This window comes from Falco biarmicus, chromosome 8 (assembly GCF_023638135.1).
Source record: "Falco biarmicus isolate bFalBia1 chromosome 8, bFalBia1.pri, whole genome shotgun sequence".
Taxonomy (NCBI): Eukaryota; Metazoa; Chordata; class Aves; order Falconiformes; family Falconidae; genus Falco; species Falco biarmicus.
The window spans coordinates 6,948,901-6,975,958 of record NC_079295.1 but is presented as its reverse complement, the minus strand read 5'-3'; the positions used below and the strand labels follow the sequence as shown (position 1 = coordinate 6,975,958).

The 27,058-nt window shown below is 54.0% G+C and overlaps 1 protein-coding gene across 1 annotated transcript; it reads left to right on the top strand.

Annotated features, from left to right (window-relative positions):
- Positions 1-237: 237 nt before the first annotated feature.
- COL6A1 (collagen type VI alpha 1 chain) lies at positions 238-27,058 on the top strand. The gene is made up of 35 exons (XM_056348440.1): positions 238-1,742; positions 2,556-2,685; positions 4,600-4,800; positions 5,124-5,283; positions 5,486-5,608; positions 5,698-5,718; positions 5,902-5,922; positions 6,022-6,066; positions 6,343-6,396; positions 7,224-7,268; positions 7,373-7,399; positions 7,764-7,790; positions 7,891-7,935; positions 8,181-8,234; positions 8,999-9,061; positions 9,490-9,552; positions 9,723-9,776; positions 9,865-9,900; positions 10,075-10,137; positions 12,458-12,520; positions 16,414-16,476; positions 16,970-17,032; positions 17,473-17,523; positions 17,612-17,647; positions 18,135-18,197; positions 18,655-18,720; positions 19,449-19,484; positions 19,816-19,852; positions 20,704-20,712; positions 21,580-21,713; positions 22,795-22,904; positions 23,211-23,394; positions 23,618-23,792; positions 24,194-24,223; positions 24,989-27,058. Exons 1-35 carry the CDS (start codon positions 1,634-1,636, stop codon positions 25,597-25,599), a joined length of 3,072 nt encoding a protein of 1,023 aa, XP_056204415.1. The 5' UTR covers positions 238-1,633; the 3' UTR covers positions 25,600-27,058.

The following is a 27,058-nucleotide window of genomic DNA, read 5'->3' as shown; positions in this document are numbered from 1 at the left end:
ACCACCAGTTCCTCATCTTTCCTTGGTTTTAACATCAGCTTCCACAGATACACTTTGATTTGTGTTTGCATGAGAAACAGCACTTGTTGTGCTGTTGGGTTTATGAGGTTTCAGTACAGCACAGACTGCATTTCATTTTAATTTTTTGCACTGGCTTTGGATGTTGTTTATCCAAATACACATTTTCTGCCTCGATAGTGTGGACAGGCTCCTCCAGTAATACAATTTGCGTTCAGTGGGGGTAAGCTTTTTTTCAGTTGTTTCAACTTAAGACAACTTCCTACAGCCAAGCCTATGAAGTTTTCTCCTGATTATTCGCCTGAAGATGCTGTCAGAGTGGTTGTGTATGAAGGTGGGGTGACAGAGGTGGCAGCCAGACCTGCTGCCTTCCTGCAACCAACTTGTGTGTGAGCCCTTTGTGCTGGCCGTGCTTGTGTTGTTGGTTCTTTGCCCTTCCGAGCTGTCCTGGACATCACATCAATTTGCTATTTCATGACAGCTTTTGGTCCCCTCCTGCGCTTTTGGGAGCAGGTTCCAGCCGTGGCAGGATCAGCCCTCTAGGTGTTTCACCTCTCAGCGATAGCAATTAAAACTCCCACTGTAATGAGGGGTTTGGCAGTACGGCCTCTGGGTCTTAAGTTCAGGAGCATGGGACTTGTCTCCAGTGCTGGCCATGGAGAGTGGATGGTCCACAACACCCTGGGGGGGCCTTGCTGTGGGGGTCCAGCTCCCCACAGCTGCGGGCCCTCAGGCTTTCCTGCTACGCTACAGGATGGGAAGATGCTTGTTTCCAGGCATCCTTAAGAACTTGCGATCCTGCTTCTACCTACTGGGCTTGACAGGCTTGACCCTATCCCTGCTTCTTGTCCTGATCATGGTCCATGGTGGAGTGGGGTGAGGGGCATCCCAGTCTGTTGGGGGGTCCTTGTGGTGTTTTCCTCAGCTTTCCCCTCAAGTTCCTGACTGGGTTGAGTAGAAAACCCTGAAAGTCAGGGAGGATGGTGCTTCTCCAAAAGTGTGGTGCCTCCATGGTGCCCCCATCCCTGGGTGGCCATGGGACAGCTCCAGCTCTGCCCTGTGGTGGGGACTCCCCTGGCTAGCAGGACAACACAAGCCAGCTCACATGTAGGTGGGGATGCCGTGGGAATGTCTGTCTCCCTGCCCGGGCTTCCTTGCCTCAGGAGCCAGGAGGGAGCAGCCTGGCAGGTGCCCCGATCCCCCCTGCCCCACAGAGCAGACTGAACGCCAGGGGCGATGCTGATGCTGGGCACCGACTGTGCCAGGGCTCCCTGCATGAGGCTTGCAGAGATCCCCAGCACCGGTGGCCAGGGTGACATTGCAGGTACAGCCACATCCAGAAAAAGCGTTAAGGAGAAATGCCTCATTCATGTCTGACTCACAGCTGACAGCCCCTGGTCCCTCCCTCCGTCCTCCGGCTGGAGAAGTCTCCTCCTCACCCTTACCCTCCTGCCTCTTCCTCCCACAGAAACCAGGGGGAAAGCGGTAAAAAAATATCTTCATCGACTCCTGCCTCCGGACCGCGGCCTCTCTGGGCTGCCGGGTTGTCTTTCCCGGTTTTTTTGTTGTTGTTTTTTTCTTCAGTCCAGCTCGATGGTAATCTGAACCAAGCAAAATGAGGCTGCGAGACTTTCTACTCACTTTGCTGCTCCCGGCCGGTTTCCTGGGGGGGGTGTCATGGGCTCAGCGCCCAGAAATCGCCACCCGAGTCGCCAATGCAGAAGGTAAGCCCAGGCTGCTTCCCAGGGCGTTTTCCTCCCTGGGATCAGTGGAGAAATCCGGCTGCTGTGTCCCTCCTGGGCGGACGCTTCCACTGGCACACAGAGCTGCAGCTTTGCCGGGTCGTTTTGGGGAAGAGTTGCATTTGCTGAGGAGAGCGACGTAGGCTTAGAGAGGATCTGTAAGACGTACCTGCTTTTAGTGCTTTTTGTCTCTTTTGGTTTTTTTCCTCGGCTCTGTCCTGTCAGGTGTTACCAGTAGCACTGGGATACAGGAGAGGGGGATAACAGTTGATACCAGTTTAGTTTTCTGAACTGTTTTGGTTTTAACACTGGCTGTTAAGGGGCATTTCCATTTTTACTCTCCTCTGCAAGGATGTTTGTGCCAGAATTTGTCAGAAAATCATTGCTTTCTCATTGCATTAATTGCTATCATGTCTTGGTTTTATTTTTTTAAGTGGTTGCTGCAGCTGCACCTTATTTTGTATAATAACCAGTATTGGTCTTGCAAAGATATGCTTTGAATGTAAACGGGAAAAAATTTATAGGAAGCTGCTAAATGCCACAAAGTGATGTTTTCTGAATGTGAGCTTGAGCTGGCTTACCCTTGATGCCAAAACAGAAATGAGCAACCTCACCCATGTGTGTGTGCTTGCGTGTCTCGAGTGGTGTGAGGATGTGGGAGCGGCACCCTTAGTGCGGATTCTGGGAGCCTGCTAAGAGGGAGCTGGGCTGCGGGTGGGCAGCATGGGGACCCCAGGCTGGGGAGGCAATGCAGCAGGGTGGCCTGCTGACTCCTGCTTCTCCGCTTCTTCCCAGACTGCCCCGTGGACCTGTTCTTTGTTCTGGACACCTCAGAGAGCGTCGCCCTGAGGGTGAAGCCCTTTGGGGACCTGGTTACCCAAGTGAAAGATTTCACCAACCGGTTCATTGATAAGTTGACAAGCAGGTACATCTAGGGCTTTGTCCAGGCTGCTTTAGGGATGGAGCCTGGTGCCGGGTGGGATGCTGAGACTACACTGTGTGCCCGTCCATGGAGGGAGAGGAAGAAAGCAGGGATGCTGGGGAGGGGGCGTGGGAGTGTCTCCTCCCTTTCCTGGTCTGTGGCCACCCTTTTTATACTCCATCCAAGCTGAGGGCAGCAGCGTACCTTTAGCAGAGCTGTCTGCACCCACCCTTGGGAAAACAAGGGCTTCCCGGAGTGGCAGACACAGCACTCCAGCCGCACCACCTCCGGCTGGCCTGGTGGTTATTCTGTAGTGCCAAAGCCACGCTGATCCCTGTGCCACTGGCTGCTTGGGCCCAGAACAACCCAGGTGCTCGGGTAGCACAGGGCACTTCTGATGTTAAACCCAAGATGCATGGGCACTCCATGGAGCAAGCCCTCCCTCGCAATTTGCGTACCTCAGGACACCCTGCAGCACGGAACCCAGCTGTGGGTGCCCCTGATTCACCCTGCTGCCCAGCCCTTTATCTGCCTTCTCCTCACCCACCCTTGCAGCCACCAGTCCAGGTCTGACCCTGGCTTTTCCCAGGGTGAGGACACCCAGGGATGCCCAGGAGCACCAAAGCTCCCAGATCCCAGAGGGGGGTGATGCTGAGACGAGCTGCAGGCAAAGGCCATGGCTTGCCTGCTGGCAGGAAAACCAGGGATGCACAAGAGCACTACGGGTCCTGGAGGCATGTAGGTCTTTCTGAGCCCTTTGGGACAGCAGCAGATGTTTGCTGGTGCCCAGAGGGGCATTGTGGGGTTGTCCCAGTGCTGCACCAGTGGCGGCATGAGCTGGAGGGGCAAGGTGCCCACCTCAGGGCAGGTTGGGAGGGTATTAGCAGCTCACCTGTTCATTGCCCAGGCAGGAGAGCTACCTTGCGAGGCATTCCGTGACCAGGAGCCTCGTGCTTGGGAACAACCTGCCAGACCTACGTCAATGCAGCATGGCTCTCTCCTAAGCTAGGCTCTGGGCTTTGTCCAGAGCCCCTGCTGCATGTGGGTGGACCTCCCAAGCCCACCCCAAACACCCCTGCACCCACTCTGCTGCTCTCTACCTGCTATGGCTATGCAAGCCACCACCATGCATGCCATGCTCTGGCTCCCCCAGTGTGCATGGCGTGGTCAGCATAGGTGATGGCGAGGCAACTGACAGCGCTGGGGTGGGGGTGACAGCAGTAGGCAATACTCAGGTGGCTTTGAGAAAGGTCCTGCTGAGTAAAGAGAAGATGAGCTTGGAGAACTGAGGAAGCTGTGCAACTCTATCCCTTGGGAATTGGCCCTAATGTCATGAAGAGACCCTTTTTGGTGCATTGGCCAAAGCACAGGTAGTCATGATGCCTCTGTCCCAGGGACTCACGGGTAGCAGGCTGTGACAGCGCACAGGATAGGGCTTCAACTCCCATGCTTATCTGTCTCCGAATCAGAGCATCCTTCAGAGGCATGTATCCCTCTGATTTAACACATCCAGCAGTGGAAAACTCACTGCAGTCCTGATTGGGGTGTTTCAGTGGTTACCTGCTTTGCAGACATGTACCTGGCTGTCTGGCTCAGCATCTCCTGCCCAGCTCCAGCCACTGCAGCCTGGCACTGCTTTGGGAAGCCTCTCTGCCAAACTGTCTGACCCTTATGGATGCCCACCAGCTGCACCCCTTTGCCCTTCCACCTGCTGGACAAACTACCCTGGCCCCATGGCTGGGCTTTGCATGGGAAGCATATCCTGGCCTTGCAGGAGAGCAGGGAGCCCTAGCAAAGCCCTGCGATGTTTGGCAGAGGGTTTCCATTTTATGTGGCAAGCTGGTGCAAGGCAAGTGGAGGTGGTAGCAGGACACGGATGAAGGTGTTGAAAGCGTGTGTTCTGGTGTGTCCATGCAGGTACTACCGCTGTGACCGCAACCTGGTGTGGAATGCTGGGGCACTGCACTACAGCGATGAGGTCGTGCTCATCAAGAGCCTCACCTCGATGCCCAGCGGCCAGAGTGAGCTGAAGAACCGTGTCTCAGCTGTGAACTACATTGGGAAGGGCACCTACACAGACTGTGCCATAAAGCGGGGCATCGAGGAGCTGCTCATTGGGTAAGGTAGCGGGTCCAGGGCGGGTGGAGAGGGCAATGCTGGTGGTATGGCCATCGTGGATGGAGGTTGGGAGCTTCTGGGTTAGGACATCCCTGTGAATTGTGCAGAGCTGCCCCCAGAGTGGGAGAGGAGGTCACTTAGGCACAAAAACAGGCACAGGGGTGGCAGGTTGCTGATGCTCCAGCTCTGCTGGGATGTGGCATGCCCTGACCATAGGCTGGGGCGCTGCCTAGGGTGAGTGTACAGAGATGCCTAAGCCACTCTTCTCCAGCTAAATCTGTTAAATCCTTGCAACGTTAAATCCTGTGTTTAAACCCTTGCAGCGGCTCCCATCAAAAGGAGAATAAATACCTGATCGTGGTGACTGATGGACACCCCTTGGAAGGGTACAAGGAGCCCTGCGGAGGCCTGGATGATGCTGCAAATGAAGCCAAACATTTGGGAATAAAAGTGTTCTCTGTTGCCATCTCCCCCAACCACCTGGTAGGGATCATGTCGCAGGGATGCTCCCTGCAGGGGTCCTGAGTGGGACTAAAGGAGCCGCAGTGTGACATTGGAGCCTCTGAGTGCCCCTCAGAGCCCCTCCACGGAGGGAGGATGCAGGTCCTCAGGGTGGCCTCTGGGGATGGGTCCTTCATGGGTTACCTGCAGGTCTCAGTTTGCCCTCCCCACACCCCAATCCTAGGACCAGCGGCTCAACATCATTGCCACAGACCATAGTTACCGCCGCAACTTCACCGCTACCAGCCTGAAGCCGACCCGGGAGCTCGATGTGGAGGAAACCATCAACACCATCATCAACATGATTGTGAGTGCTGCCCACACTCTCCTCAGCCTGCTCCCTCCCCAGGCTCAACTGTCTCTCTCAAACCCTCTCTTTGCTTTCTTCTCTTGCAGAAAGATAACACAGAGCAATCGGTGAGTGCCCCCCAGAGCGCCGCTCCCCCCGATCCTGTGCCTGAGCCCATCCCCTGCAGGTCACCCATAGCCAAGCGGGTGCTTGGTGGCACAGCCCTGGCCCCTGCCAGCCTGAGCAGGGTGCAGCCTGGCCCTGGTGCTGCCCGCTGCCTCTAATGCTGTTTTCTCCTTCTCTCTGGGAAGTGTTGTTCCTTCGAGTGCCAGGTGAGTTGAGTTTTTGAGACCTCCTGTCCCCTCCCTCACATCCCCGTGGCCCCAGGCTGTGCCTTGGTGGCTGGTCTAACCTGTACCTCTCTCCTGCAGCCTCCCCGAGGGCCCCCCGGACCTGCTGGTGACCCGGGCAATGAGGTGAGGCACCAGCTGTGGCCATGCTATGGGACCAGGGTGGTGGGATGGGCTCACTGGAGATGCTCAGACACCAGTGGGGTGTGGGTCCTTGACACCCCACCACTGCCCCATGGAGAGGTGGATGAGGATCCACACCATGCTCTCATACAGCCAGGATCATCTGCTCCCCACATCCATGGAGCATTGCTGCTGCCATCCTCCCTGCTCTCTTTTCAACAGTCCATTGTTCTGCTCCTGGGGATGATGAGCTAACTTTATTTATGTCCTGCATTGCAGGGAGAAAGAGGCAAGCCAGGTCTTCCAGGCCAGAAAGGAGATGCTGGAGAACCAGTAAGTAAAGGACCGGCCCTGGTGACTCTGTGCAGGGGCTATTTTTTGGCCACTTCTGGCCAGACCTCTTGGATGCATCCTCACCGGCCCTTGCTCCTGCATCCCCCTGTTTCCATGGGCCAGTCAGTGGAGTCAGGGCCCCTCCACAGCCATCCTGCCAAGCAGTCGCTCCTGGTGGGCAGCAAGGTAGCCCCCTCCCCTGTTGCTACAAGACTTCCTTTTTCCTCACCCAAAATAGCCATTCCTCCTGGAGGACACGTCTCTGACTCATGTGTGCCAGTCCAGGGGCGGACTCTGGGCTCCCTCCCGCGTCCTCTGACACAACAAGCACGGCAGTGTTACAGGGAAACCTTTCGTAAATAATAAGCTAATATCACAAGGAAACTATTTCTCCCCTCCTTTTTTTTTTTTTTTTAATTTTTTTTTCACTAGGTGCATTTATTCTTGGGAGGTGTGTTTCTCCCAAACATGTGAGTGTGCAGTTACTCATCTTGTGCATTCCCAATCTGGAAACCCTATGCCATGCATTTTTCCTTCCCAAGGATTTTCCACCCTTCTATTTCATCCCAGATGATGTGTCCTCAAATACCCGTCTTCCCGTCACCCCTGGGAAGGGCTGGAGATGTTGGAAGTGAAAGCAGGTCCCCTCTGCCATCCACAATGATCCTGTGCCCCCAGACTGGGCAAGCAAGGCGTGGGAGAGCCTCCTGTGGGAGGTTATAGTGGCGGGGGCCTGAGCCCCACATCAAGAGCCTGGGGGGGAAACTGCTCCATGGCAACAGTGGTGACAGTATCTGCCCCCATAACACCATGCTTCTGTCCTCTAGGGCAGGCAAGGGGACATGGGACCTGTTGGATACCAAGGAATGAAGGTACGTGGGGCTGCAGGGTCACCGGTATGGTTCCTAGGTGGGCTTCGGGTTTTGCACTGCCAGTGTTTTCATTCTCCCGTTTTCCTCTCTCCTTTCATCTCTAGGGTGACAAAGGAAGTCGAGGAGAAAAGGTGAGGACAGCAAGGAAGATAGGGGAAGACCTCTGTGTCCCCTTGACTGGTTACCCCAGGCTGCCCCTGCAGCTACGTGGTGTTGGGGTCTGGTATGTGCCCACATATCCATCCCTCCTGCCGGCACTGGCCCTGCCAGGAGTGGGGATCCAACAGGATCAGCCAGTTTGCAGCTGACACAGCCTTGGGGACCAGACAGGCACCATGCAGCAGCACAACCAGGCAGAACAGGAGAGACCGGTGGTGTGCAGGGACACAGGGAATGCCTGCACCCTGGGACCGAGCTGGCGTGGGGACTGTAGCACAGTGCAGGGATGGATCTGCTATGCATGAGGGTCTCACATGTCTCTCCTTTCTTTTGCAGGGTTCAAGAGGAGCCAAAGGAGCCAAGGTCAGCCTCTGCTTTCGCACAGTTTATTCTTTCTAGTTGACACCTTGAGGGAGAAGGTCTTTGGCAATCACTTCTTCATGGTCCCTATTCTTCCTTTCAGGGTGAGAAGGGCAGGCGTGGAATCGATGGCATCGATGGCATGAAGGTAAATCTCTACTCTGGGGCACTTTGCTTAGCCTGAGGACCCTGGCTTTTCTCCCTTGAAAACCATTGTGGTGTCTGGGAATGAAGCCAGTGTCCCATGTAGGGCAGTGGGGCTCCATCCCTTTGGGGCTGTCCCCCGGCCAGCCAGGGACAGGACTGGGATGTCCCTTTCAGGGCTCTGGGATGATGGATGGGGTCTTCCCACAGTCAACACTCATGGGAACTGCTGCTTTGTCTGTCTGACAGGGTGAAGCTGGATATCCTGGGTTACCTGGCTGCAAAGGCTCACCTGGATTTGACGTATGTACCCTGTGGGTGCCCCTTGCACGAGAATGAACCAGCACAGCAGGTCTGCATGGTGGTGTGCAGAAATGGGGAGCCCCCGAGAAGGGGAGCTGTGGGAGGGTGTTGCAACACTTGGAAATATGTCCCTAGACATGCCATGCTTATCCCTGGCACGGCACCTTGGGGGTGTCCCCTGGGCAGTCTGCCTTGCCCTTGCCTGGAAGCTGCTGCCCAGTGCACAGGGCTGCCTGGGAAGCTGCATGATGTGGGAGTGTTTGGCTGGAGGCCATTCAGCACCAGGACTTGGCAAAGGAGAGCTCAGTGCCAGACAGGCAAGCCCAGAATTAACCTATTTCAACCTGCTGTGACCAGCCACCCAGAAAATGTTGGAAATTTTTGGAGAGCTCCAGAAAACATTATTCTGACATTGCTTTTTTCTAGTTTCCCTGCTTATTTCATGCTGCCAGGATGACATATCCGTGGTGGCACCAGTATCATTGAGGTCCAACCAAAGCAATCTTTTCCTACCTTTTTCCTCTGAGCTGCAGAAGCATGCTCAGTTTTGCAGCGTTTCAGCAATGTGGCCACAGTGTTTCTTGCACAGCTCCATGGTGCAGGAGTGCCACATCATCCCTGAATCATTCCTGAGTACATGTGCCTCCTGTCCATCCCACTGGGAAGCTGCAGGTCGAGCTGCTGGGATGCTTGGTTGATGCCCAGTTCCCCACAGATAGTGATGCTGGCTTGGTTTTCAGTGATGCTGCCTTTATTTTCAACAGGGAGCTCAAGGCCCGCCTGGACCAAAGGGTGATCCTGGTGCTTATGGACCCAAGGGAGGAAAGGTGAGCTGCTCTGCGCAGCTTCACATGGAAGGAGGGGGGCTGGGACCTTTCTCCTGCAAGAGGGAGAGGTGGCAATTGACCCATCGCTGACCCCCTTGCACTGCTTGGGGACAAACCTATGCTAAAGGACAGTGCCCATCACTGGTGTGATCCCCAGATCTGGCCACTGTGATTCCTAGCATATCCAAGGTTAGTGGGTGCCCACCAGCATCCCTGAGATACCGGGGGGCTTCTGCGAAAAGGTGACCCACTGGCCAGGTGGAGTGGGGGTCAATCTGCTGGGGATGGGGAGCTCGCGGGGGAAAGACCTCAACCCAGAAAGGTGCTTGGGGTGCACCGGGGCTCCTGACAGCCTCTGTGCCATGGGAGCCAAAATCCACTGCCGGGCGCTGGATGCAGTCTTGACGGTGCCTTATGTTCTTGTGAAGGGGGAACCTGGGGACGACGGAAAACCAGGCCGACAGGGGATTCCTGGCAGCCCTGGAGAGAAGGTGGGTGAAGTGCCCGTGCATGAACATCCCCTGTCCTCTGTGAGCAGGAGAGGTCCCCTGCTCCAGCCTTGGCTTTGAAGCAGGCTTGCCCAAGGTTCTACAAGTGCTCAGGGCTTTGCTCTGAAACCTGCTGACTTGTCTTATTTGTACCCCGTGGCTTGCTTGTGCAGGGCACACCTGGAAACCAAGGTGAGCCTGGACCAGCAGGAGAGACAGGTGATGAGGTGAGTCCTCTGCTACTGCCTGCAATGCCCCCTGTGCATGCTTGTCAGCCATCCCCACCGCCTGACCACCCCTGTTGTTTCTCTGCAGGGCGCTCCAGGTATGGATGGTCCTCCTGGAGAACGGGTAAGTGAGGGCACCGCTGCCAGGCACCACGCCAGCAAGGCACGGGCAGGGGCTGGTACCCTGCAGAGGAGGAGGAGGGCTGCACGTGAGCCCTCTCAGAGCTGGGCAATGAGGGAGGGTTTTGCTCCTGCTCGGAGCAGGTCCTGATTTTGTGTTCTCACCATCTCTTTGCAGGGCAGCAATGGAGAAAGAGGACCCCCGGGTTCGCCAGGCGACCGTGGGCCAAGAGGAGAGCTGGTAACTGCAGCCACGAAGTGGCTTTCAATGTCTGCTTGCAAATGATGTTATGCTTGGCAGTCAGGGGCTGGAAATAGATGCCCAGTGGGCTAACTTCACCAGCCTGTGGGCCAGCAGGCAAGCTTAGTGCCTTTACCTGTCGGCCTGGGGAGGACCTGCCGTTGTCCTCCAGCAATCATCCCTTTATGCTAGCAGCTAATCACCAAACAGCCAAAACCCAGAGGAGACTGTGCCCAGCAAGCCAAGAGCAGGCAGAGAGTGGTCAGGCCCTGCCTTGTGGCTGAAAAAACGGTTTATGGAGAGCAAAGAGGCAAAGTGTCCTTCTCCAGGTGCTCAGAGGCTGTGTGGGGTACCGGTGGCTCAGGAAGGAGGCCATGGGTGCCATTAATGGTGGGCAGCGTGCATGGGTGGGTGTGGACTGAAGGGGCAACACCCTTCCCTCCCCTCTTGGGTGGGAGTCACTAGGAAAGTATTTTTTCGGCCTCTCTGGGGTGAGTCACCGAGTGTGAGCATGGGAGGAACAGGCAGGAGCCCTCGGCAGGCCAGGACAAACATGTGGCAAGTGGCAGAGGCGCCACGCACACCGCGGAGGCATGAGGGGAGCTGCTGTGCAGGGTGGGGGCGGCGGGAGCCAGAGCATCCCAGTGGGTGGCCAGCCGTGTGCCGGCACTGCTGAGCAGCCACCACCGTATCGGTCTTCCCCTGTCCCTACAGCGAGGACATCCAGTACCCACCACCAGCTCAGCAAGGGGAGCAGAGGTCTGCCTGGGGGAGGGGGCAGCTCTGGCAGGGGGCTACTGGCAACCTGCCCCTTCCTGTTTACTGCCTGGGGAGCTGCATGGCCGATGTGCATGGTGTGCGGGGCAGATGTGCGCAGGAGATGAAGGCACGCCAGTGTCCTGGAGTTAAACCGTTCAGCAGATGATGAGCTGCTTCCTTCCAAGTTTTAGTCCAAGCACAAGGCTGCATAATCTTGCCAGAAACATCTCCACCGGCACCCTTTGGAAGTTGTGTTTTATATTTACTGTTTGGCTTAGGCATCTGGAAGCTTCTAGCTTGCAAACGACAGCTTTAGGTCGTTTAGCTTCCAGCCGCTTTCCTCAAAGTTTTAAGTCAGGTGTGACTGTCATGTTTCTGGATGTCTCCCTTCCCTGCAGGTGGGGGGCTGGCCCAGCCCCACATCCCAGGGCTGCAGGCAGAGCGCTCACCTACTTGTCTTGCAGCACTTGGTGCTGGCTGATCTTGGGGGTGGCTTGGCTGTAAGGTGCACAATTTTGTGCTTGGCAGTTGTGCACCCTTGTGAGGTGCAATGCTCTACTTTGCAGCGGGGAAAGCTTGCTTCTGAATTGCCAGGAGCTTGCAGCAAGCCCTTGGGCTGCAGGGATGGGGAGCTGTGCCTCCTGACTCTCCTTTTGCCTTCCTGGCTTGCTCGCTCATGGCCATGGGTCTAGATGAAGAAGGTGCCCCAGAGCCAGCCCCGGTCTGGCAGACTTGCTGCCCTGTTGGGATGCAACTCTACTGGACTGGTGGAAGGCTATCCATTTCCACATTGGTTAAGTGAAAGTAGAATGGAGCCGTGTCCAGCCCTTGGGCATTGCTGCTGTTGGAGTACAAAAACACTCAGACTCAGATTTTCCAGGCTCTCCTGGGCTGTCAGTTCTCTGCAAACAACCCTAACCTGGCTCAGGGTGCTGAGTGTTAGCAAAGGAGAGGGGAGAGCATCAGAAGTGAGAGGTGAAGATGTCCCTCCCCATCCGCTGGCTCTGTGCCTTGGAAATCCCTTCAGCTTTGCAGGGACAGCAGGCTGGAGGAAGAGGGGTGGAGGAAGGAGGCTGCTAGCCTGGAGTGTCCATGCGCGTGGACAGCAGCTCCTCTCTGTGCAGACTGCCCAGGGCAGGAGCTGCTCTAGAAACACAGCCGTGATTGCAGAGTGTGGCTGGGAAAAAACATTACATGGTTTTGGGGCCCAGGCCAAGTCTGTGCATTTTGCAGAAGCCTCGCAAGATGGATTTCCCCAGGCATTTTCTCTTCTGGCACAAAACAGGCTGAAACGTGCCACCCAGAGCCAAGCACTCCCATCCTTCAGAAGGTCTTCATCTTAGGGCCGTGTTCATGGCTTCAAGGAGGCCATGTTAGCCCATCTTTCTCTCTACACACCTCTGATAGTTTCCGACCCAGCTCCTGAATCTGCCTCAAACCTCCTTGTTTGGATGACTGCCTGTTTATCCAGCATGTGCTGTCAGTGCTGCATCCCTGCTCCCCATTGTACCCTACACTTGTCCCTCTCTGAGTTCCTCATGCCCTCTGTGTGCATTTTCAGGGAGAACCTGGACCACCTGGTGACCAAGGGCGGGAAGGACCCCTCGGACCACCTGGCGACCAGGTAAGAGCTTGGATTAACCTTCTGGATCCCAGGTAGAAGTGGTTGGGGCAGTGGGGAGAGTGGAGTAGGGGGTTTAACTGATGCCACAGAATCCTGAGGCAAGTTCTCAGCATCTTCCAGACCAGGTAGCAAAGCTGGTGAAAAGGGGCAGGGACTCAGAATATGAACAGGGCTTAAAAAAATGGAGACTTGGCTGCTGGGCTGGGGACAGAACAAACTCCACACCATTTCCCAGTCCCATGGATACAGATGTCAACGTGTCTGACAGATTTGGAAAATGGCAAGTGCAAGCTACAGCGACACAAAAAATGTTCAGGCCTGGGGCCAGATGCTACTCACCTTGGTCAAGGGAGTCAATGAGACATCTTGTGTCAGTGAGGTTCCCAGCAGTGTCCCTGACACCCCTGGCATCTGCAGAGGCAGTCTGTCCTAAAGCCAGTGCTCCTCAAGTCTACTTGCTGCAAGGTCTGGTCCTCCTGATCTCTGGGGTCTGCTTGTTCTCATAAGCCTCAAAAACCAGATCTCAGACACTGCGGGCTTTCTGGAGAGCAGAGCTGGCTACCTCCAGCCTGGGGAAGGCTCCTGTCCCCTGCACAATTGAAGGCTCTTTCTTCCCAATGACATAGCTCCCAGTTGGTAACTCTGGGCATGGAGGTGTTGCTGGGTTAATCCTCCATGGCAATAGCACTGATTGCAGTGGCCAATGCTATCTTTGCACCTGAGCAAGCATGCTTTGACATCACCCTTGGCTGGGGCTCTGTGGGACAACTCCCCTCCTACCTGTACCATCAGAGTTTTGACAGAGCCCAAGATACAGGGAAGTATTGAGATAAACGTTGCCACACTGGTGGAACACTGCTTCCACAAGAGGTGAAGCATGGAGACCAACGTGCAGTCAAAGATGAGACAACTTTTGAACTCGTTTACGGTTGACCAAGTATTGAAGACCCCTGAAGGAGATGTGACGTACAGGACAGCCGTGAAAGGTCTGCTGTTGCATTCACATTGTCCCCAGTAGACCCCCACAGCAGACCTGGACCGTGCTGCAGCTGGAGGAAAGGACATGCTTGTGGCAGGGTTGTGCTTGCCTGAAGTTGGGCTTCCCTCAAGCCTATCTTGTGCTAGTGAAGAGCACTAAATTCACACAAGAGGATTATCCAGATCCTACTGTCTGTAGCTGAGCTCTTGCCACAACCAAAAAGCATCTGGCAGCATCCAGCTTGTTGGGCACCACCATGGTGACAGGTGTCATTCTGGGAGGTGGCCCTGGTAGGAAGGCAGCTCTTTGGATGTGTGCATGTAATGGACTTGGTGCTGCAGCCTGACAGCAGTGAAGGAGGGACAGGCTGGAGCCGCTCTCAAGTTCAAGGCAGGAGAAGTACTGTGCAGAAGACGACAGAGTTAAGATGGAGATTTGATGCAAGACTGGGAGATGAAGCTGTGCAAGCATGGTGGGGAGCCAGGATGGGACAGATCCTGCCTTCAGGCAGCTTTCACTGGTGGGGAGGAAGAGGAGGAGAAAGGAGAAAGAATGGTCTTCCTGCTGTGTCACTGAGCCTGCGGGACACCAGCTTTCCCTCCCTAGCACTGAACTTCAGTCAAACCCCTATCAGAGAGGGAAGCATCACAGAAGCAGCTCTGATGCCTGCCCAGACCAGTGACGGCCCCAGCGTCTCCACCACACCAGCGAGATTTCAAAAGCCATTGTGAAGTGAGGATGTTTTTTCCATAAGCTAAGGAAGAATGCTTCTGCTCATCCAAATTAAAAATAAATGCATAATTTGGCTTAGGCAAGAGCAAGAATTTGGCAAACACAAGTGTTTTTCAAGCCACGTTATCTGCAAGCTCTGGCTCTGGGACCATATTTCTCTTGGCCAGGGGAAAGGGCTCCCGCTAACCTGTGACTCCCTTTCATCCTCTTTCTGTCCCAGAGAAGCTAAAGGTCAGCACGCTTTTTCCCCGATCCTCGTGGGCAGGTTTGGTGGTCACACTCTCTTCCTGACCAATGTGCCCATCCCTCCTGCGGTTCTTAACATACCTAGACAGGTAGCAAACAGGGAACTGCTAAAGATTTCCTAACCTGAAATCCTGCATCTTCATAAATTCCTCTGGGGCCACGAGGGATTTGTGCTGTGTGCTACAGCGAGGACACGCACGGCCAGCGCGAGCCAAGGGTGCTGTGGATCCAGCTTTGGCTGATTTCAGTGATCATGAGTTTCTGTCCCTCCTTTCCAGCTTTTTCTCTTCTGGGCTTTTGTGCAGAAATAAGGTCACATGCCTTTGAGCAGTTCAGTGATCTGCACTGCGCTGTGTAATTTTAAGCCCTTTGTGCCCTCATGTACACCTTTCTTTGGAAGAAGGGTATGCGCAGCATGCATGGATGTTTGGCACCAGCCTCTCCCAGCCGCTGTCATGCAAAGAGGAGCAGGGACGGCAGCTGGAGGGGATCTCAGCTTCCTCAGCTTCCAGGTGGTGAGAGAACCAGCAAAGTTGGGTTAGGCTGAGCCACCATGCTGAAGGCAGCTCCCAAAAGGTCAGAGGTGCTGCTGATGGACTGAAAATACGGAGGAAATTCTTGGGCCTGCGTTGCTGCTATGCTGAAGCTCAGGTACCATTGAGCAAGTGCTGTCTTCTGCCTGCAGTAACGTGGCTTGTCGCAGGAAATATTTCAGATGTCGGGAGTATTGAACTGGCATGCCTGCTGCCCACAGCAGCAATGCTGGAGGGGTCTGTTGCTGAGCCATCACTCTATCCCGCCACAGCTCTCTGCCTCCCTCTGCCCAACTCTGTCATCTCCATTGCCTGGGGACTGGTTGCACACCCAGCTCCTCATGAGATGCTGCCTTGATGGAGTGTTTGGACCCGTAGGCAAGAGCATCATCACCCAATCATTACCCCCCACCATTACCAATCTCCTGGCCAGTAAACCCTGCGAAGGGCTGTTGGCACTGAGCAAAAGGTGGAGGGGCTGCCTTGGATGTCTGTGGGAGCTCTTGGAGAAAAAAAATTCTCCTCCCGCCTCCTCTCTTGTCTCTGGTCAGACCCGCAGCTGACAGAGCAAGCGGCCGCTGCCCAGATGGGATGTGGCAGAGTGACAGCTTTGCTCCGTTCCAGCACATGCTGTCAAGGCTCTGCAGCCTCCTGAGGACAGAAACTCCCTGGAGCCCCAGAAGGGCCTCTGCCAGCCTGGCTGCGACCCAGACGTGTCCAAGCCTAGAAGCACGGGGAGGGCCTCTGTGGAGAGAGGTCTGTGTCACCTTCAGGGTGATGTGCTCCACCAAGAACTGCTCTGTGCCCTGGGGGCACCTCTGTCACAGCTGATGAGATGCCACTGCGTGACCCAGCTGTGCTTTGCTGCTGGAAAGCATCATCCCTGCCCCTCTGGTCCTCTCCCCCACCCAGTCCTCCGTTACTGGACTGAGGTGTGGAGGAGAGGGATGGCTTTCAGGGCTTTGGAGGCTCTGCTCAGAGGCTCTTCCCTCCTGCAGCCTAGCTGTCACTGAAAGCACATGGTGTTCAACCCATGTCTGCAGTGTCACACCTTGGCCCAGAAAGCTTCTTGTTTTGCCTTGCATTCAGCAGGGACCTGGCCAGGGCTGCCTCCAGTGGAGCTCTGCAGGGAAAGCAGGGTGTAAGGAAGCGTGGGGAGCTGCAGCCTGTGCAGGCAGGGCTGCACGGGGGGAGCCAGGCACAGCTCCTGAAGCATCTCCCCACCTGCCCTAACCCCTATCAATAGGTCCTTTCTTGTGAGGTGGAGGTGACTCACCGATGGGTGGAAGGCACAAGGCAGATGCCCCCACCCACCGCATCATGAAATGAAGGGACCAGCCCTTCAGGGCAGGAGCAACATCAAGACAAAGTCCCTGTTGTGAGAGCTCTTTATGTTTCCCTAGGGCGAGCCTGGACCCCCAGGACCCAAGGGCTACAGGGGAGATGATGGCCCTCGCGGCAATGAGGTCAGTGCTGCTTCATCACCACATCTTCTGGGGGCGGGGAATGAAGGGAGATGCTGCCCGTTAGAGTTGTCTCCAAATCCCTTGGATCTTGAAAATCTGTTGTAGGCACAAACTCGGGTGCTAGCTTCCTGGCAGACACTTCGGGGCATTTTTCATGGGTCCTTAAGGCCATGGCTGCCTTTTTCCCCACCTCCCAGGGGCCATTTCATGGAGATGGTAGAGCCACACCACAAGCCACATAGCTTCCCATCACAGAAACTGGGGGAGCCGCTCTCCAAGGGTAACCACCTGAATCTGCCTGCAGAGTTGATCCCCGGGGCAGGGGCCAAGCTGAATCCCAAGCCCAGCTGTGGACTTTGCATTGCTCTTGTAGAAGCAAAACACCTCCTATGTATGATGGGCTTGCGATGGTAGCTGGGTGACTTGGAAGGCATCATCTTCACAGCAGAAAGGAGAGTGTGCAAGGCTTGAATGGTTCTTCTGCTCCTTCTAGGGCCCGAAGGGATTGCCTGGAGCACCTGGGCTGCCTGGAGACCCTGGCCTGATGGGAGAAAGGGTGAGTGGTATTTGGGGAGATTGCATGCCATGTGGAAAGGATGTACAACAGGCTGGTTCTACACAAATGAGATGCTGGGAAAATTTGCAACCAGCCAGCTTTTGAATATGCATCACATCTGCAAGCTCAGAGCACTATATTTTGGGACATACTTGCCAGCAACAAAGACCTGATACTTCCCAGTTTGTTCCCAGTCTGTGGCCATATCCCCAGTCTCTGAGACTGATAACATCACTCTCCTTTCAGTGGCTGTACAGGTCACACAGAAACAAGATGGCCTTTTTACCTGCGGGTGCCAGTGTTCAACCCACCAGTCACCTATTTTTTGCACAGACATTTTGCTGTGGAGATAAACTGTCCAAGGAGGGCAGGACCCTGCTGCCATGCTATCTAAGGGATCTGCTTTTTATTATCTCACATATTTCTTCCTTCCTTTCCAGGGGGAGGATGGTCCTCCTGGGAACGGCACGATTGGATTCCCAGGTGCCCCAGTAAGTTTTTGTGCTGCTGCTCTGAAATAATGTAAAACCATTATTCCTGCTTGTCCAACCTAACAAGCTTGCTTTTCTTCATCCTCAGGGGCGGCCAGGAGACAGAGGTGACCCTGGTATTAATGTAAGTGTGCTGCTTCTTCATACACCCTACAGAAATTGCCCTGGCCGGTAGTTTGGGTCCTAGAGCCTCTCCATCAGCTGCATGGTGAAATGGGTTCCCTGAAGCAGCCTGCTCTTCCAAAGCCCTCTTTTCCTTCTGCCCACCTCTCCCTGCAGCGGATGCTCCTGGTGGAAGTGTTGTGCCTTGGTGTGCTGGTAGTAACACCCGAGGGCAGCAGCCAGGGCTGAGTGCTCTTCAATGCAGCCCCAGAGCCAGAGTTTGGGGTTGGGAGTTCCAGCCAGGGGGGGAGCTGGATGGTGCTGTAACAGTGAAAGCTACCTAAGAAGCTTTCTCCCTTGAGAGCACTGCAATTTGGTGCTAGGGAGACTATATACGGCTCTTCATCCACTTCTCAAGCCAGCTCTCACAAGGTCACTGCATGCCGGCACCAACTTCACCATGCTAACAAACAGCTGTCCACAGGAGTCTTGTACATACTGTTTTTCAGGGAACAAAAGGCTATGTTGGTCCTAAAGGTGATGAAGGAGAAGCTGGAGACCCTGGCAATGATGTGAGTAATCTGTATAAAGCTGCATCATTTTTCTCTGTGAACGCAGTGCTTTGAGCTGGGTCTGGGACGCTGCCTTGCCTGTGGGTCAGCGCCCATCGGACTTCGTAAGCCTGCAAGCACCCTTGGCTGCTAAGTGGTGTCTGTGGCAAGGGGACCTCTCTCCAGATGTTAATTTTGTGCCCTACAGCTTATGGCTGGCAAACCTCCAGATCTGTTAGGCTGAGGTAGGTATCATCTCCGCAGGGTTTTGCATGCTTCCAGGTTGCACCCGTGCCCTGCAGAGGGATATTTTCCCAGTGTCCATCCTGACCCCCCCAAGTCCCAGCTCATTTGGTTGGATATAGCAAACTCAGATAGCATTTTTATGGTTAAGCAGGGCTTAGCAGACATCTGGAGGGGAAGGTACCATACTCTGACACACATGAATTTGTGGAATTTGGTTTTGTTTTCTTTCCAGAACCTAACCCCTGGCCCCAGGGGCATCAAAGGAGCAAAGGGCCACAGGGGACCTGAAGGTCGCCCGGTAAGTAAAGACCCTGGCAGGGTTTGCAGTGATGAGTGCTGTGTACCAGGCTGACAGAGCTCCCAACAGCAGGACTCGCCACAAGCTTGCGGTGCTTGGCCCTGCTCACAGCGGGAGCAAGGCAGTTTGAAAACCTGCTGCTGCAGCCTGGGACATGGGTCTCTGAAATCCATGTTCATCCCAAACCAGAGCAGAAAATGCAGATGCTTGTGCTTTTTCATGAGCCAAGCATTCCTGTATGATCAGGTTCAGTACGGGCAAGCAACCTTTTGAAGTGGCTGTCCTGAACCTGGAAGTCCTTCAGTTCATGTTGAGTCGCCACTTGCTTGTGTTGCCTCATGTTGGCCTGGAGGCTACGGGAGAGGCATCTCCCAAGAAAACAGCATCCATCCATCTACCCATCCACCTGCTGGGTGCTGTGGGGGCAATGCCAAGCCATGTCACACATAGCGTGTGCGCTCACTGCCTGCAGAAAGAGCTTGCCTTCCCACCTCGGTAGGCACTGCGTGCATGGAAGTGGGTGTCCTTTACCCCACGCCCGTGCAGCCCCAGGGCATCATGCAAGCAAGCAGATGTGCCTGCTGAAAACCCAGTGCAGGAGCCATCAACTGGGAAGCCAAGAGAGACTTTTCCAGACTCTGCATCGCTTAGCAAGGTATCAGCAGAGCATGCCCCGGATAGGACTGGGCTGCTCTTGTAACTGCTCTCTCCACGCTTCTGTTTAACAGGGACCACCAGGACCTGTGGGGCCACCAGGACCAGATGTGAGTGGGATGGGATTGGGGTACTGCTTGCTTGCTTGGTCTGTCCTTCCCCTGCCCCACATGATGGCTCCTGGGAGGGAGTCACTGCTGGGGCTGGGTGGTGGCTGCCCCCCGTTACTGTCCCAGTGAGTCTCACTGGCCAGGTTTCCTTTGTGCTGGCCCATCACCAGCCAGTCCCCTCTGTAGTGCACCCCACTTGCACATCATCCATTTCCAGATCAGGACCTGCTTTGAGGGCACAAAGCAGCAGCGGTGGGGGGTGGGGTGGGGTGGTGGCCAGCACCTGGGAACCTCCACTGTTACTCAAACATTTCTTTACCTCTGTTTTCAGGAATGTGAAATCTTGGACATCATCATGAAGATGTGCTGTGAGTATCCCTGTACCTCTCCTCCCGCCCTGCTCAGCTCCTTGCTTTTACTCTGGCCCCCAGGCAGCACGCAGGGGGGTGCCATGGGCATCGCCCCCCTTCCATAACTCACAGTTAAGTCAATGAGTTGGGGGAGACTTGGATGGGAGGTCCTCCCTGCAGCTGGAACTGCAACTCAAGAGAGGCAGATCTTTTGCACATTGCTGTCCTTCCTCTTGACCCAGGGCCTTCCAGCTCGATCTCTAGAGCAGGTTGTGCAACTGCGTTTCACTTGTGTGTGCTGCAGTGATCTGCTGTGTCTGTGGCTCTGTACATACACGATTACCCTGCAGGGAAAACACAAGCAAAGTTGTGTAAAATCTTTGTGTGGACCATTTCACAATGGTTTTTTTTCTTAAATAGCAGGGCCTGACTTTCCCCCTCAGAAAAGGGGAGGTCTGTTCTGGGGTGTCTTGCCATGGGGAGCAGCAGTACATGCATGCTGCAAAGGGTTTCTGGCCCACAGCCAGCAGTAAAGTGCTGGAAGGACACAGGGTACTTAGGGGGCTGAGTTTGAGCTCCATCCTCTGGTAATTTCCTTAATCCCTCCAGGATTAGTTTTTATTTTTATTTAAATAGCTATGTCTCAGCATGTGCAGAAACAGGGCTCAGCTGCATGCAGTGCTACCACAATCTGAAACGGGAGTGACATCTGGATATTTCAAACGGGAGGAAAACCTCCATGAGCTAGAATGGTCCGGACCAGGTGTCTTTAGGTTTGCAGAAACACAAACTGGCAGTCTGTGTTAGTGTGTGAGAAACCCTTGTGACAAGCCTTTTAATGTTCTCTCTTTCTCTCCCTTCTCCTCTAGCTTGCTGCGGTGAGTGTTACTTGGCAAAGCTGCTCTGCAAGCATTTCCTAGCCCTTCTCCTTGCTTGCACCCTTCCCTTTCCCTGCACCTTGCCTTCTGCTACGGAGCTGTGGTGAGAGCCTGGGAGGGGGGACTGAACATGAGCAAGGCAGGGGAGGGCAGCAAGCCCTCCTGGGGGGGGCTGCATCGATTCAGAGGCTGCTGTGGCTGGGTCCTACAACTGGAAAACTGTTATCACAGTGCCCTGTGCCAGCGAACTGCAGGAGGATTTTCTCCCCCCTTTTTGCAGTTGAAAGGGACGTCAGTTCAGATCATGCTGTGGATCCAGCTCTGTCCTCCTCCTTCCAAATCCTGTGCTGGCCTGCAGAGAAATGCATTGGGGTTTTGTTTCTCTGATGCTGTCTCGATGGGTTGGGTTTGCAGTCCAAGGAAGGGCCAAGTTGGGAAGCGCCAAGGGCACATGATGTCCTTCAGCTATGGGAACGAGGGGAGCAAGCTGAGTCAGCCTCCTCCTCTGGCCCACCAGTGTCACCTCTGCCCTCCTGGGCTGGGTGAATGGAAGAAGTGAGGAGGCTTATGAGGAAATGGGTTTTGGAATAATTACTGGGTGTTTTAAGGGTACTTACAGCTTGGAAACGCTACGTGTCTTATAAGGGACACTGAGCAAAATGCAAATGGAAAAATTAGTAAGCTGACTCTCAAGTCTCCTATGTAGCATGCTTTGCGGGTAGGTGGGACACAGGCACCCACCTGGGCAGGACTAACCAGGCTGACATCAGCTGCTTGCGTTGGTATGCCTCCCTGCAAAGCTGGCTGCTCCGAGCCAGCTGCTCAGCTAGAAAACACAAGCCCCTCCACTCCTGTGCCTTGCTGCAGAGTGCACCTGCGGTCCCGTCGACCTCCTCTTCGTGTTGGACAGCTCGGAGAGCATTGGCCTGCAGAACTTCCAGATTGCCAAGGACTTCATCATCAAAGTCATCGACCGCCTGAGCAAGGATGAGCGTGTGAAGGTGAGATTTCCACCGAGTGCCAGGTTATACTTCTGTCCATGTGTTTATTTTTTCACTGCAAGCGGAAAAATGAGGAGATGCCTCATTTCAAAGAGCCTCCACAAGGCTTAGCTTCAAGTGTGTAACCAAGGTGGGTCTTGTTTTCTCCCAGATGCATGGACTGACGGAGATGAGACAGCAGTTTGTTATCCCAAAATACAGACATTTCACTCTTTCTGGGCAAAGAGGCTCTGCCTGCTGTGGCTGTGAACTCTTCTTCCATGTCCCAGAGCAGATGGTTCATAAAGCATTTGCCTGATCCATCAGTCTCCTTGTGCTGATGAGAATTTCAGGTGGCTGGAGCAGATAACACATGAGGTGTGTTGCAACTCACCCTAGCTCCCTGATGGCCAGGCATCCCTGTTTTTCCCCAAGCTTGGCTTTAGGTTACCAGTTAAGCACACTACTAAAAAAAGGACCTTTGCAGCCCAAAACAGCAATATTGCCTCAGTAGTGAGTCTTCCAGTCTGAAGAGGGACACAAACTCTCATGCCCATAACTCTTCCCTGATAACCCGCTGTGCGTGGGAAATCTCGTTTACCTCTGTGGTTTGGAAGGGATGTTTAGGATCCAGCCTTTCCTTAAGGTATAACCAGACACATCCGTAGCACAAGGGCTGTAAAGCCACACCAGCACACCACTGGACGCTCATGTGGGCACACGTGGGTCTCTTCAGCTGGCAAAGAGACGGTAATGAGCAGAAAGGCCAGAGCTGTGCAGCAAAACCACTGTGCTGGAAGAAAAGCAGAAGTTTTGAAAACAGATCTATTCCTAGCTACCCACCATGGCCAGTGGTTTGTGTTGAGACTGCTGAGCACTGCTGAGCTGGGATACCTGGGTTTGGGTCTTGTTTCACTGCCTGGCTCACTGAATTGGTCCCCACGTACATCCAGTCTTGTTGGGGCTCCTGCAAGGAATGGGGCAGAGGAGGGGCAGCAAAGGCTGCTGCAAAAGTGTTTGGTACAAACCACCAGCAGGATTTCTGAGCCTCCAGGGCCCCCTGAGGTTTCTCACCCTAACTGGCTTCTGTTTCTTCCAACAGTTTGAAGCTGGGGAGTCTCGTGTGGGCGTTGTGCAGTACAGCCATGACAACACGCAGGAGCTGGTGGCCATGGGGGATGCCAACATAGACAACATCGGGGCACTCAAACAGTGAGTCGGGGGGGCAGGTCTCAACACATCATGCAGAGACCTGACCTAGGGACACCTATTACCTCACACCCTCCATCTCCAGGCCAGCAGCTCCCGCAGCTGCAAGGATGCTAAATGTTCTTTAGTGGAAAGTAGTGGTTGGTGACATTGTAGGTGGTGCTGAGGCTGAGGAGCTTGCCAGTTTTTCACCCAAAGCCCCATGCAGGGATGTTGCCCTGCCTCACAAATGTGTCAGAGATGTTCCCAGGGGCTCCTTCAGTATTCATGGGACAGGGCTCGCAGGCTCACTGGTATCTGTGCTTGCAGGGCAGTGAAGAACCTGAATTGGATAGCTGGGGGTACCTACACTGGAGAAGCTCTGCAGTTCACCAAGGAAAACCTGCTGCGGAGATTCACCTCTGACAAGCGCGTTGCCATTGTCATCACAGACGGACGCTCCGACACGCTGCGGGACCCTACCCCGCTCAGCTCCCTATGCGATGTCACCCCAGTAAGGGCACAGGGGGAGCACCCTGCCTGCAGGGAACCGCTGCCCAGCGGCTGTGCATCAGAGTAGTGCAGGCTTTCTGGGGATCTCCGTGTCTTTGCTACCCAAGGCTAGGGCAGGGGAGCCACGTGTCACTAGAAGCACTCTTGCAAAGTGACAGGCGTTCAATTTTATTAATGTGTTAAATGACAAACACATCCAGTGATGGACTCTAACTTCCCTGCAGGTGGTTTCCCTTGGGATAGGCGACATTTTCCGGAACCCTCCAAATCCAGATCACCTGAATGACATTGCTTGTTTAAGCAGACCAACCAGGCCAGGACTGTCCATACAAAGGGACAACTATGCTGAGCTCCTGGATGACACCTTCTTGCAGAACATCACCTCGTACGTCTGCCAAGGTGGGTGAGGTGATGATGTGGCTGGAGGCAGTCAGGAAGGTGGTGAGGAACGCAGGCTGCCCTCCCTTGCCTTCCCCCAGTCATGCTCTTAAGCAGGTGGTGAGGGAAGAGAACGGCATCCAAGGTTTAGTTAAACAAGAGACACTTCGTGTCTCAGAACACTTTCCAGCTGGGTCTAGGTCCTCTCCTGCTGCAGGACATATCTGTCCATAGCATTTTTTAAGCACACACCTCTGCACTTTCTGGTGCACATTTACCTCTGCACTTTCTGGTGCACGTTTATATCCTCTGCACAGTGCCTTGCACAGCGTGGCTGTGATAGAGGTGAGTGTTTGCCCCTAGGGAAGCTATAGGAGAAGTGGTTTCCCTGGTGACATTAGTCTTTCTAATTTTCTTAACAGAGAAGAAATGTCCGGACTACACCTGCCCAAGTGAGTATTTAATCCTTGTGCCACAGGAAGGAGTTGTGGGTGCTGTGGTGGGCAAAGCGGGAGTTTGTGTTTCTGGGGATGCATGGCTTGGACACCTCTCACAACAGGGAGGCTCCTAGGCTGGAGAAGCAAGCAAGCCTTGTCAGGCACTTGCAGGGTCTCCATACAAATATCAGCCACAAGCACCTGGGGGAAAAAGCCTAGTCAGTTGCTTTTCTGGCACCTCAAACCTAGAGAGGAGGCTGTGCCAGATTTTAGCCCCCCCAGGCTTTAGCTGAGGCAGGTAATGAGATCAATTGCTATGTGATTGTGGGAGCACAAGGGAAAATCGGCACCATGGCAGGGAGGTTTGGTTCTGGAAAAGTGAGTACAGGGAGGACTTTAGTGGGGTACACATCCAGGTCAGAAGTGTATACAATCCTCAGACTCCTCATGGAAAGAAGCTAGCCAAGGGAGATGAAGTGGTTCCCCAGGCGTGCCAGGACAACGCTGTATTTAAGCAACAACTGTCACTAGATTGTCCAAGCCAGGCAAGTATGTGGGAATGCAGCCTTTCAATAAAAAAAAAAAAAAAGAGTGAAAGGACAAGCATGGGGGACAGCACTGGGGTAGAGGACACCAAGCTAGCAAATACGCAGGGAGTGGGGATTTCCCAATTCTGACAAGGCAGGAAGCCTGCGAGACAACCAGTGCCTTCACCGCTTTCTGTGGACGAGGCAGGAGGAGCAGCGCAGTGTAACGAACCCTGGGCCTTTCCCCTTGCAGTCACCTTCGCCGGGCCGGCGGACATCACGCTGCTGGTGGACAGCTCCACCAGCGTGGGGAGCAAGAACTTCGAGACCACCAAGAAGTTCGTGAAGCGGCTGGCGGAGCGGTTCCTGGAGGCTGGCAAGCCTGCCGATGACTCCGTGCGCATCTCAGTCGTCCAGTACAGTGGCAGGAACCAGCAGAAAGTGGAAGCTCAGTTCCAGTACAACTACACGGTCATCGCCAAAGCCATTGATAACATGGAGTTCATTAACGATGCCACAGACGTCAATGCCGCCCTTCGGTACATCACGGGGCTGTACCAACGGTCATCTCGTGCTGGGGCAAAGAAGAGGGTGCTGGTGTTTTCTGATGGCAACTCTCAAGGCATCACTGCAAAGGCCATTGAGAGGGCTGTGCAGGAAACTCAGCAGGCTGGCATCGAGATCTACGTGCTGGCAGTGGGCAACCGAGCCAATGAGCCCAATATCCGTGTCCTGGTCACAGGGAAGAGCGCAGATTATGATGTGGTCTATGGGGAGCGCCACCTCTTCCGTGTGCCTGACTATACCTCTCTGCTGCGTGGTGTCTTCTACCAAACTGTCTCCAGGAAGATAGCTGTTGACTGAGCATCTGGGTGGGTTTCTGCCAAGGCCATACCTGCTTCTGTCTTGCCTTAAAATGAAAATCAACAAAACAAAACAAAAAAATAACAGTATTCTTGACCAACTTGAGGAATCTGAGTCTATGCAGATAGCCATAGTGCCACAGCCTGGCTGTGCATAGTCCCCTTCCTTCTCCCCCTGCTTCATCATCTGCATCTCCACTCTGTTAGCCTCAGACTTCCCTCCCTGCCCGTGACTGCCTCTCCCTCCCCACAGCAGGCAAACACAAGCACACCTAGCAATAAGCTGTCAGAACACCAATAACAACCTCATCCCACTTTTTTTTTGCCAAGAAAGAATCATGATGAGGAATTTTGTACCACTAAAGACTAGCCTGGTCTCATAAGGCTGATTATGCTCTTTTCAGATACAGGGTTTTATGTTCATTTGCTTCTTTCTTTCATACATCAGCTGAGCACTTGCCCAGCTCACAATGGTCCTAACCCAATGCTGTGCTACAAGTGAAACATTCAACGCTTCAGCAAGCTTTGAGAGGGGATCATTGTCACGGCTGGCAGGTTTGGTTTATATCTCCCATGCTTGGCAAGAGAGGGCTGGACTACATTACCCAAGCTGGGTGGAAGCATCTCTGACCTCCAGTGCCATGGGATGGGGCATTGACTTCCCAGGGCTGAGGTAGAGGTAGGTGGTGGAGCATCCCTCTGCACTGACACCCATTCAGGGCAGGGAGGCTGGGCACCGACCAAATGAAAGATGGACAGCAGCACCGGGGAGGGAGGAAACCCTAAAAGAAGCTATGTAACTGCACTCCTTCACTAACTGATCTCATGGTCCTACAGTGAAACCAGGAACCTCATGAATAACCTGATGACTTGTGTTATGGTCCAAGCTCCATTCTGGAAAATCTCTCTGAGCCCAGTTAGTGGGTTTTTTAATATGTATATTTTTTTTTTATTTTTATTCCAAAATTGCCAAGCTGTCTAATTCCCAGTGAGCTCTCTGGGTGTAGTTTCTATAGGACCATCTAGGAGTTAGGCACCTGGACCCCAGGGGAACCCACTAACTGTACTATATATCAAATTAGGACCTCATCCACAGCCCAGATAAGTCAAGGGAAAGGCTGCCATTGTCTGCTGGGGTTTTTGACTCACACCCTACAGATATACTGACAAAGGTGCTATCACTACATGGGTGATGTGGGCCCTTGGTGTTTACACAATTGTTTCCAGGACCACGCTGAAGATGTGGTTTGGCTGGGTGAGATTGTTTCAGCACTTCCATTGGTGCTCTTGCTATGAATTCATGCGCTTCCGGGAAAGCAACAGTGATTGCGAGGTATCAGCATCCCAAACTCTTTACTCTGTATCCAAAACCCAATCGTACAAGTTAGTTTTATTTTATGCCTGTGTTTTACTAAAAATTGTCCACTTTGGAAATTTGTCAAATAAATTGTTTTCCACAA

Excerpts from the sequence above, each read along its gene's own strand:
- COL6A1 (XM_056348440.1), top strand. The coding sequence starts at position 1,634 with ATGAGGCTGCGAGACTTTCTACTCACTTTGCTGCTCCCGGCCGGTTTC. Across the intron at positions 5,284-5,485 it reads CCATCTCCCCCAACCACCTG|GACCAGCGGCTCAACATCAT; the intron begins GTAGGGATCATG and ends CCCCAATCCTAG. Across the intron at positions 17,648-18,134 it reads GAGGTGACCCTGGTATTAAT|GGAACAAAAGGCTATGTTGG; the intron begins GTAAGTGTGCTG and ends ACTGTTTTTCAG.